The 11800-nt window shown below is 37.5% G+C and overlaps 1 protein-coding gene across 4 annotated transcripts in view; it reads left to right on the top strand.

The window, feature by feature from the left end:
- Positions 1-1057: 1057 nt before the first annotated feature.
- CHM (CHM Rab escort protein) overlaps positions 1058-11800 on the top strand; it is a 78741-nt gene continuing 67998 nt past the window's right edge. For 2 of the 4 annotated variants that reach the window (XM_068956763.1, XM_068956762.1), the window contains exons 1-2: positions 1058-1144; positions 11710-11776. In XM_068956763.1, coding sequence (XP_068812864.1) covers positions 1096-1144; positions 11710-11776 — 116 coding nt within the window. In that variant the 5' untranslated portion in view covers positions 1058-1095. Of the gene's footprint in view, positions 1145-1754; positions 1844-11709; positions 11777-11800 lie in introns of all 4 variants that reach the window. The other 2 variants (XM_068956765.1, XM_068956764.1) reach the window with 2 other exon arrangements.

Genomic DNA, 11800 nt, shown 5'->3' with positions numbered 1-11800 from the left:
ATGTGGCTTTTTCAAACATGTCTTTCTAATTCTGCCACTCTTCCAGGCAGCCCGGCCGTACAGGAGGGGCTGCTCCGGCGCGGGGGCTCCTCCGATCCCCCCTTCACTTCTTTGTAAGATGAAGGAAGAGCAAAATGGGACCGAAGCGTGAGCTAAGGCTCGAGAGGAACGTAAAGAAAGAGTTAATGTTAATTAAAGAGTTGAGGAAAATAGACAGGATTTAAGTGCCACCGAGAAGAAAGTACAGTCCAAGGTATAATTCATCTGTTAATAAAAAAGGAGAGACATGAAATTAATGACTAAAAATCGATGAACTAATACACTTTCTTTTAAAATCAATCTTCAACATGGTGAGTAAGAAGACTTTATAAAAATGTTGTCATCAATAAAATAATAAGGGAAATACTTTATTGATTTTCCCCCTAATACTGCAAAGCGTAAGTTGTACTGAACAAAGAAGTCGTAATTTAGTCTTAAACTTACGGCGTACGAGACAATAGGCAGAAAAGGTTGCAAAGAATAACAGTTACTGAAGAAATCTGGTATCTTTTAAGGAAGCGATCCACAAAATCTTACTTTCACCCTAAAAAAAATCTTTTTTCATATGGACATTTCCACTTAATTTTGGAAACCGCCAAAGAGTTATAAAGATGTAAACTAAGATATCAGGATATGATAAATGGTAGGGAATAAAGCGAAAAGAAGTTGGTAGGAACTAAGTGCTAAACAATTGGTCAAAGAGTAGGCAGAGAATACAGGTGATTTTTTACTCCATTTTTAGTTACTAAGAGAGGGTAACGTTGGCAATCTAACTGATGTCAAAAGTGATTCTGAGTTACGGAAGATTTGGTCCCCAAGTACCTCAGCGAAGTCAGCACATGAACGGGACACCAAACGCGCGGGTTACGGCTGCAGTAGGGTTACGTATAAAGCTCACGAGCAAGGCGAGGCCGCGGCGGGGCCCTGGGGGTGGGCGGCCGCCTCGCCGCCGGGACTACAGCTCCCAGCCGCCCCTCCGCGCCGCCGCGGGAAGCCCCTGTCCGCCGCGCCCCCCGTTTCCGCCGGCGGGAGCCGCCTGACAGCGCCGCTCCCAAGATGGCGGACAACCTGCCCTCGGAGTTTGACGTGGTGGTGATAGGGACCGGTACGCGGCGGCGGAGCGGGCGGGGATGGCGCGGGCGGCGGCGGCGGGCGCCTAGGGCTGCTGGCGAGCAGCCTGGGGCTGCTGTGTAGGCAGCGCTGTGCCAGTCTCCGGGGAGCCGGCAGCCTGCTGCAGGGTTGCCGTTAGGCCTCAGACGTCGGGAGTTGCTCGGGCGGAGAGGTGGCGGGGATGGGCGTGTGGCGTCGGGCCTTTGCCAGGACGTGGGTGTCCGTGTACCGTGGGGCTGTGAGCCGGGAGTCGGGCACACGCACTTCCTGCCCCTAAGATCAAGTGCTCTTTTGGTATTTAATAAAGCCTTGTCTGACCCTGCTGCCTTTGGGAACCTTTTTTTCTGAAATATCTCCTACCTTGTTGAGTTAAAAGATTACTCTTCTGTATTGAAAATAGCTCTGAAGAGCTAAGTCAGTGTTGTTTCACTGTATGCAGTATATGTGGATTTTTTTTCTACTATATTTCCTGTGATATAAGAATGAAGCTCTCATCTGAAAGTTTTTTTCCTAACCTCTGTGCTTGTGTACAAATGATCATCCAAAACTCTTTGAGTCTTCCCTTTAAAGTATATTACTGAGTATTTGAGAAAATATGTTTGAAGGATTTGGGATATCAGAGACTTGACTGTGAACTTCCAGAAACTGCCCATGCTTCATACGTCCTGTACAAGTTCATCCTGTTTCCTATCAAGTGAGTAATAATGGAGATCTTAAATCTCTCACTGAAACACACACCACAACGCTGTCACTACAAGACAGACTTGTATTCCTTCAGAAATAAAGTATTTGCTGCTTCTGTATCGTGATTATGTAATCTGATGTTGAAATGTATTTCTGTTTTGCAGAACCCAGGGTGATAGTGGCCGAGTCTAAATGACTCTTGATAGGTGTTTCCCCCCCTGCTCCTGAAAAGCCTCAAATTCAGCACTGAGCTCTAGTCTCTAACATGATCAGTAGTAAACATGTTACTATTTGTGGATCCCAAGTTTACAGTCAAATCTTGCAGGCCTTTATGGAGACCTCTGAAGGCCTCCTCAGTGTGGTATTCTGAGCACAAAAGCAAGACTCTTCTAAATGTTTTTGTTTTCTATGGGAAATCAGGAACTCTCTTTGAGTTCATTACTTTGTCAGATTAAGGTGTGCCCTTCAGATTTAAGATTCTTTTTTTAAAGTGGTTTGGAATGGAATAAATGAGTTTCTTAGTCTAATTGCTATATTAAATGTTTACTAGGAAGAAGCAGTCGTCTTACAGTGTTGATATAATTGCTCTAATTTAATTCTGAGATTTGTGAGAAATTATAAAAGCATATTGTCCCCATTGTTGACTTTAAATGTAATTAAAAATGCAAAATTAAGGTTCTTGAGCAAATTAAGAGATCCCTTCTGTGTTCTTAGCCCTATTGTACACAATGGAAGCCCTGGTAAAGAACCCGTTGTTTTCATGTGCGTTTGGACCTGTGAGTGTTTGAGCGTATGAGAAGAATGGGAGACAATGAAAGGCTGAAATATCAAACCAATAGGGCAAAATGTTAAAACGTTTGCGTATCTTTTGTGATTTATGAGGGTAATTCAGTCTTTACTGCAAAGAGAAAATCATGTTTATGTACACAGTGGTGAATAAAATGATACTGAAAGCTTCATAAAATCACTATCAGTCTCAGCCTATTTAGCTACTCTACCTGCTAAGGAAACTAAAAGGTGAAAACAATAGCTAGTAATAGTAAGAGTAGCATTTCTAGCTACTAAGGAAGCTAGTGAAGGTAGTATATCTTTAATAGAGCTGACTACAACCATCTAACACAGAGTTCATGTTTTCATGGTTCTTGTGAAGGAGTAAAACCTATCTGTCCTGCCAAAACTTTCTTTTGGCAATTCTGTAATTGTTGTTGAAGACAGAATGTAATGGAGCCTGCTCTGGCAGTCCTTTGCTCAAGGACATCACAAGAGTAAAATGCAGGCCAGCTGAATTGTTTTGGCAGTGGCAGCCTGCTTTCATATGCATATCTTTCATGTTGCCCGTTATGTTGTACTTGCTGGATGTATGATACCTGTGTTAGGTACCTGGCTGTTCATTGAGAAAAAGAAGTGACTGGTGGTAGGAAGCCACAAATGGAAGAGTTTGTGCACTCCTAGCCACGCTCTTACAAATATTCACCTGATAACAATAAGCTCAACAACAAAAGCACTTTTTGGCTAAACTGTCCATTTCAGTTAGAGTTGGTCACGTGCCAGCCATCAAATATGACCTTCCCTGCTTTGGAATGCGCTTGTAATACTAGAGGTTTGATGTGTGTGTGTTGGGGGGGGGAGGGTGGAGGCAGGAAGGATTTCTCTGAGCTAAGTTCTGTCTCTGATACATTGCCATTTGGTCATGGTGGTATGGATTTGTATTAGACTGCATTTTTGAGTTGTTAGCTCACTTCATAGAGTTCTGCTAGTAGATTTAATTTGAAGATCTTCAAAATGATTGCTAAAAATGCAGAAATTCTATCTTTTCTGTGCAACCACTTTTTGCCAAGGGCATACATAAATGATGACTAATACTGTTGATTGAATATTTTTTATCTGTGTAAATGTACCTAGAATAAAATGTTACCGCAAAGTAGAACTTTTGTCCATCCTGTCTTCTGGGAAATGACTTTCAAAGAAATATTTTAGCTTTGTCTTTAAGTATCTATTTTCTGATGTTATAGGCAGTGTACCTATAGATGTTTAGTTGTCATAAATACAGACTTTGGAATAACTGGGTTGTTTGTGTTAAGGATCTTTTTAAATGTGTAGTAGTAATTGCTTTCTCTTCTGCATGTATGGCATTTTTTGGTTTTATAATTTGTGCATCTGTTAATTTTAGTGATTAGATTGAGAGGTAACATTAGATCTGATTTTTTTCTTATTTCAGGCTCATTTAACTGTTTCCCTGTAGTGAGCTTAATGAGAATGGAACCTCATGTGAAATTTTAGTCATCAGTGCTGCATTTAACATTCTGTGTTAAACTAGTAGCTTGATATTTCCATGGTAAAAGTAAATTCCTTTATTGAGGAAAGTATTTTTTCTTATCCCAGATTAAACATTGTCTTGTGAAGGCAATTTTATAGGAAGCTGGTTGTACAGTACAAAAACACTGGTCCTATTTAATGGCTTTATGGTCCAGTAACAAAGTTTTCATTAATGTTGTGGAAGATATATCCATAATTTTTAAGAAAACTAGGTTATCATATGATATAAAACTGATGGCCATATCTTAAATTTCCAGTGAAAATAAAATATGAGAATTAAAAAAACTATTTCAACATTATTCTTTGGTTCTATTATTTTATGTTATAACATTTAAGTCATGCTTTTTTTTCTCATGTTCTCCCCACCCCTCCCCCACCCCCCAAAGGCTCTCATACCCCTGCTTTTGAATATAGTACTATGGTTAAGTTACCCACTAACCAAACACAAATGGCCTCATTGGATATTTCTCTCACAAAGTAGATGGTGTACAATATCATTAATCCACAAAGCAATTTTGCTGTTGTGGAATGTCTGATCTTTGGAAAATGATATTCAATAAATTCCATTTATCTGTCAGTGAGTAGTAGCTAGTTTTGGAGGGCTGATGTTGTAAATGCTTGCTTAAGTGGGCAATATTCGTATTTATTTAAGTGAGTTCATTATTGATAAGCTTTTGTGGGGTCGACTTTTTAAATAAGTGTAGGTATTAAAATGCTAGTACATGTTTAGGGAGAGAACATTATGAGTTCTTTGGTAAGTATTTATCCCAAGATAAAAATGCATTTATTTTTTGAGAGAATGTCAGTTCAGATCTAGGCTCTTAGAGTCAATGGCAGGGTTTTTATCTTTGGACAATTATCATGTAGGAAAATTCTTAGGCAAAACATTCAGCAATGCTGAATTTATGTCAGAAATCATTGTAAGTGCAAAGATTTGTAACTTGGCTGTACATACTTATTTTTAGTGGTGTGGGTAAGGATGCGGGGTTACCCTTACCTTTGTATTTCTTTAGCTGTTTGGTTTATATTCAGTTTTAATGCTACTTAAACTACACGAGGCCTTTATTAGCTTATGGTGAAGCTGTGAAATAAAGGATATTACTCTTTAAAAGGTGACTGTATTCACAAGTTTGTCTGCCAGTAACTCTAATTTTTTTCTAAAAGGAGTTATTCTTTATAAAAGCAGTCACAGTAAATTTTCTAGTTCTATGCAATTTTCCTTCCATTCTGGTCTTCACTGGTTATAAATAACACATGAAATGACTTTCAAGGTAGAAAGCAGGAATCCATTTTGAAATATTCTATAAAATAAAGAGTGATTTATGGTTTCATATGATTTTGGCTGAAAGCACTCGGGCTTTGCCAGGTCATCAAAGTCCTGTCAGGGGAATCTATTATTTATTGTTCGATATGCTGGGAGTGGTGTAAGTACTCTATGTTTATCTTATATAAGCATAGTGTTAGGAAAATTCTAAATACTAATACAATTTTAAAAATGTATCAGGAAAAGCTAACCTAAATATAATAGATGTGAATTATGAAGCTGAAAGTTGGAGATTCTGATTTAAAAAATAATTTTGCAAAATGAATAACTCTTAATGTTTTTATTACTGCAGGATATTTTTAGGATATGCCTAAAATTTTTTCTAGTACTTCATAATACATCTGTGTTGAAATTTTGATTACGCTACTTTGTATAAGCTTGCAGTCTCCATTTTACATCAGCGGCTATTTAGACTGGTAGAAGAAAAGCTAGATAGAAAGCCTACTAAAGAAGTTTTTTTTGATCTCAGTAGTCATTGCAGACTAATAACGGTGGCACTGACTTGTAATGTTAATGTTTGTAAGTAGGCAATAGACCCCCATTATCATCGTCCTTTACAAATAAGTCATTATCTGTCCATGGAAGCATCAGACAAACAAAAAGAACACTGACACACAGGTTTTTTTTCCTTTCCCTCCCCCCCCCACCCCGCCCCTTTCTTTTTTTTTAATATACTGTCCTCCAAGTGTAAATGTATTAAATTATCCTTCTACTGGAGGGTAGGCCTCTAGCTGTGGAAAATAAAGCTGCTGCCCCTTTGAAGTAAAGAGAATTTCTCACCTTAAAGTAATCTGCTTTTACCTGTAGTTCAAAAAGTAGTCTGCCAAAAGCAGGTAGTCATTTTAATCTGTTGCCTTGATTCGGGTTCTTGGACATACCGCAAGCAAAATGTTTAGGTACAATACACCTTTGCCACAGAAGGACAATATGTGACTCATGCAGTGATGCAATTTTTACATAAATTTTTAATATAGCTAAAATTGTGTCCTATTCATGCTGTTATTTACATCTCAGGTGTGTTCATTTTTCTCGTATCTTTTTACTTTTTCTGTGCTGTTATGATTTGTAGCCAAATTGAGAATGCACATTCTCCTGTAGTGTTTTTTTTCCCTCCCTCCTCAAAGAACACTGTCTTGCTTAAGCATGATGTTAGTAACAAATTAGGTACTTGAATTTTTATTTGGAAGGTGTCTACTTGGTCTCTTTGCTACGTAAGCTGTATTTGCACCAACTATGAGGTTCCTTTTTTTTTTTTTTGTTCTGTTTTGTTATGATGTTCCTCTGCTAGTACACAGATAGGTATATGAAATTACTCATATAGGAGAAGAAACTTACTTGTGGTTCCTTCCTTGGCCAGTTACAAGCGCTTATTCTTCTCAATGCGCTGTCTTCTCTATTGCACTACCATATTTTGTAATGCAGAAAGATTTTCTGATATTATTCTGCAGTATGGACATACAATAAAACTAATTCAACCTCTTATTAACTTTAATTAGCTAGCTTTATCTTAAATTTATACACAATAAGTATTTATACTGTTTGCCAATAAATTATAAAATGCCATTTAGGTTCTACATACAGCAGAAAAGTTCCATGAGGATTATCTAGTGAGCTTCTCCAGAACCAGCTGCTGTTCTCTTCTTTGAAGTTCAGATACAAGCAAAATTTATTGCAGTTGGTCAACTGTCTGACTCAACAAGATTGCTGTTTGGAAATTGTCTCTGTCCTAGCATTCTGAATATATTTCCCTTCAACATTTTAAATAAATCACAAGTGGCTTTTTGATAATATATTAGATATAGCAAAGCAAATTAAACATTTAAACCTTTTTCAACAAAAAGCTCATGTAGTTCAGTAAAAGCATATCAGCTAGATGACTGGAAAATAGCTTTCGATGAGAAATTCGGGAACTGAGACGTTTCCACGCATATGCAGCTGTTTAGTGTATAAACTGCTTGGGGCAGTTAGTGTATCCATTTAAAGTCACTCCAAGAGGCAGTGCAACATTATAGTGTTATGTATGGCTGCTAATTGGGAGAGACACAATATGTAAGTCTGGAAATTAATTCTGGATTACACAGAACCGAATTATAGGTATTTTATTTAAAAAGCCAACTGATTTTAAAAGCTTTGTAAAGCTCAAGAGAAGAGCTTTCTAGTTTAGCAGTTATCTGCAATTTTCATTTTGGTGAGTTGAAGCTAAAAGTTAAATTCATATTTTGATAACTGTAGAACACATTGCTATTACTTGTATTTCTTGCATATTTACTTATAAAAGACATCATTCATGAAATTAAAGCTACAGCTGATTTTGTTTCATAGAGGAGATGCATGTAAATGGAGCTTATCCTGATTGGAGCTTGTTGGAAACAACCAGACAGACTTCAAGGTCAGCTTGCAGTGGCCACATCTGTAATAGCTTTTGAGATTAATCTGCCTCTCATAGATCCAAGAAAACTATACTAGATATAATGCTTAAACAAACGGCAGCAAAAACTAGTGCGATCAGAAGTGGACTCTGTTCTTCATCATAAGCTTGTGATGAACCTAGTGTTTATACTATCCACTTGCTGGATCACTTCATTCTGGTGCTGCAACTTTCTGATACAGCCCTAGAATCTCTTGCAGCAGTTTTCAGTGCTTCATGCAGATAGCTGGAGACGCAGAAAAATTGATGGAACTACTTCAGTTAATGTATGCTGAAGAGAGCCATTTAACACTTATTCCTCTTATCAGGGCTAGCTTGTTACAATTTAATCTGCATGCCATTTTTTTTTCAGTATACTTCCAATAGGATACTGGAAGTCCAAACCTAGAAGGGGGCAAGTATGCAGTCAGCACTCTTCTTGAACCAATATGAAAATGGCTTAAAAGTCTTGGTAATAGGCACTGTTATTCGTATATTGAATTTGCCTTAAATATCAAGAACTTCTGAGTCAATATTTTAAAATGATAATAAAAATAATTATGTGGACTTTCTATTCCTCTACATGAGTCCCTTTTATGCTGCCAGATGTTTACATATAAAATACTAAAGTCTGAATCTGTTAACTGCTTTCTTGTGTTTGGATCATGCAGTCTCTATTCAGATTCCTCGTTTCCTACTTATGCCAGGGGAAACTAAAAATTGTCTAGATTTTGAGCCTTAGAAAGTATCCTTTTGCAGTAGCCCTTTCATTTTGGATACAGTAAATTGAAATGCATGCAGTACTTCACATTAACTGATATGCCTAACAACTTAGTACGAAAATACTGGTTACTGTTAATTATATTATGCGAGAGGGCAGGTCTCGTGATGACTCAATAATTTGGTTAATGATTTCCATTGCAGTTCAGTCTTGGGGTTTTTTGGTAGTCTAAAAGGAAATATAGATTCTAGTTTAGGTCTTGCTGTTCTTTGATCCAAACTGTTGGAAGGATATTCAGCTAGCTGTTCAAAAAGATTAAACATCGTGAGTGGCACAGGTTATAACACTCAATAAGTCTTTCATCCCTTAAGCTAGCAAAAACACAAGCTGACTTCGTTCCCAGAGACGGATGAGTGGCAAGAAATTTTAGAGTAATCTTTCTTGAGAGAAACAGCTAAGAGATATCCAGTTTTCTTTACTCATTAGACATAAGTGCAACTTCAGAATCAATATTATGGGCATAACTTTTATCCTGCAATTGATGAATGCTGCAATAAATCATTATCTTCAAACCAAACTGGGAACGAGAAATTTTAGAATCTGCTCTGCCCTATTCTTGGGTCGTAACAGCATTTCAAAGATTAAATGTAATTCAATTTAAAGTTTTCAAACAAATGTCTATGAAATGCTAAAGTTCAGAATAGTAAACCGTTTCCAAATACGAACAATAGGTAAAGGGAATATCTTTATCTGTGATTGAATAATCTGAACAGGACCTATTTGCACAGTTCTGTGAGCCTCCTGTAGGACATAGTTGAGCTTCTTGTACTGTAGATGCATAGTATTCATCTCTAAAAAACATCCTTAGAGAGGTATTAAAGTTACTTAATTATGTTCTTCTTGGGTAGAAGGGGACTGTCTATAACTATTTCATAATGAGCTGTTCACTAAAGCCTTCTTTTCCTGGAAAAGACACACAAAGTATCTATCCATCATGCAATCCAGATCACATTTTGGAGCAATTTGCGTTTGACAAAGCTACCTATTTTCTGTGTGATTTTATTTCTGTTGGAGAACAGAATTCAGAAACTGGTGCCCAAGGTGCAGTCTTACTTCTTTAGTTTACTGAGACTGTGTGTCACATAAAACTAAAAGGTGTCTTGCTCCATCAAGTTGTTCTGAGACCCTCTCCAAAAGCTAAAATGCATGGGCATCACCTTTCTTACACTTTCCCGTTCTGTTGCCATTGGGTACTCAGGGGGCCACAGTACCTTAGAAGCAAAGGATTGGTGAAGAAAATTGATGCCAGCTTTCAAGAGTGAGGAAGCTAATTCAGGGAACAATTTCATCCAAGGTTAATGGAAGAACAGACCTCCAACGTAGTATCAATTGGATCGAGCTAGAGCAATCAGTTATGTCCTAGTAGCTATAACTCCAGTCCTGGTCAGCCAGGCAGCACTGGTGATGTTTTACAACGTTTTCTCAGTGGCTTTTGTCAATAAGAAAGGAGAAACAAGCTTCTCAATTCATTTTCTAGAGTAATATTCTCTGTGCCCAAATGAGGAGAAGAAAATGTTTTTCTCTTTCAGGAGCTACAAATAAAATATTAATTGTAGGTTCTGTTAAACCAGGTAGTTGATAGATGCAGAGAAATGCAACATTCATGCGAACGCTTTTGGAGGACAGCTGAATGTAGAGCTGCTTTCACATAAATAAGGCTGTGTGCATCCAGGATCTTGTGACAGTCCTGAAGCGTGTGGTACAGTTATGTATTTTCTCCTTGTCGGGAGTGTGATTGTCTCTTTGTTCATAATAACCTGTTTTTTGAGTTCTTACTTTAAAGAACTCAGCTTTAAGTCAAGTCTTTATCAGAGGCATTTCAAATAAAATACAAGGCATAGGTCTTTACCACTCATAATAATTACTCATTTAGGTGCTCTTCATCCAAAAGTTAGTTGAGCTCTTTGTCCTAGTCGTATTTAATGTATGTCACTGTTCTTATCAAAAATTACATCTACTTTTTGAGTAGAATGCAACATATGCATCTTGCCTCAAATAAATGATACTGGTAGTGGCTTTTAATGCTAGAAGTACCTTTAGTTCAGTAGTGAATCTGTCTGTTCAGAGATTGTAAAATGATTTCACGTTGCCAGAGGATGTAATATTCTAAATATAAGATACGATTTCTAAATTGAACCTACTGATTTTGAAGTCTTGGTGTTGCGTGTTAGGACTTCTGGCTTCCTAAACTGGTATAAGTAACCAATTAACGTACGCTGCAGGTACTGCCTCTGAAACAGGGTGATCAGAACACCTTATGAGATATTAAAGAGCTGAAAAGTTGTGATGTCATCAATGGTGGACTTCAAAAGTTGGTTGAGAGCAGCCACTTTCTGATATTTAACGTTTTTCCTACAAAGAACATGAACTGACTTTTACGTCTAGACCTGTCTGGGCTGTGGAATGCACGTCCCTGGAACTGATGCAGTTCTTCTCCCCTTTTGCTCCTGAGATTAATTCCATGATACAGATATCAATGTGGAGGATCAGTAGTACATACTATTGCAATGTTTTCTGTTTTACCCGTTCAGAAAGTGATTTTTTTTTCTTTTTAATCCATCAAAATAGTAAGTGTTAAAAATGGAATTGACATCACGGACCTGCTGCAAACCAACCAGCTGCTTCACAGGGGAGGGAGGGCAGAAATGGCCAAAGAAAAAGGGATAAATCTTTTTATGTTGATGGTGGTGTTGCCTTTTTTGGCTTAAAGAGATCATGAAACTATGGTTGTACATATTTAAGACCTGCTTCATGTTTTCTAGACTGCTTTTCAGGTTCTAGATTAATAAAGACTATTTTAATCGTTTTAAATTATTTTTTTCCCTATCTGTAAGAGTCTTAAATATTACTTAGTATCTCATTAAAGTCTAAGAGCTTCTTGTTGGACAATTATTTACTACATACAAAGAGTAACTTTTAAGATACTGTGTTATGTTTTTTTTTTTTCCTTTGGTTTGAGTTGCCTGCTACTGACTTGGCTCTGATTTTATTTCATTTGTTAATGTACCTTAGTGTACTACATTCTAAAACTTACATGTGTCCTTTCAGGTTTACCTGAATCTATTATTGCAGCTGCGTGTTCCAGAAGTGGCCAGAGAGTTCTTCATGTTGATTCGTAAGTTATTCCAATAATATTCCT

The sequence above is a fragment of the Struthio camelus genome, chromosome 11, assembly GCF_040807025.1.
Source record: "Struthio camelus isolate bStrCam1 chromosome 11, bStrCam1.hap1, whole genome shotgun sequence".
In the NCBI taxonomy this organism is placed as follows: domain Eukaryota; kingdom Metazoa; phylum Chordata; class Aves; order Struthioniformes; family Struthionidae; genus Struthio; species Struthio camelus.
The sequence above is the reverse complement of the archived record's forward strand: the minus strand, read 5'-3'. Positions and strand labels throughout refer to the sequence as shown.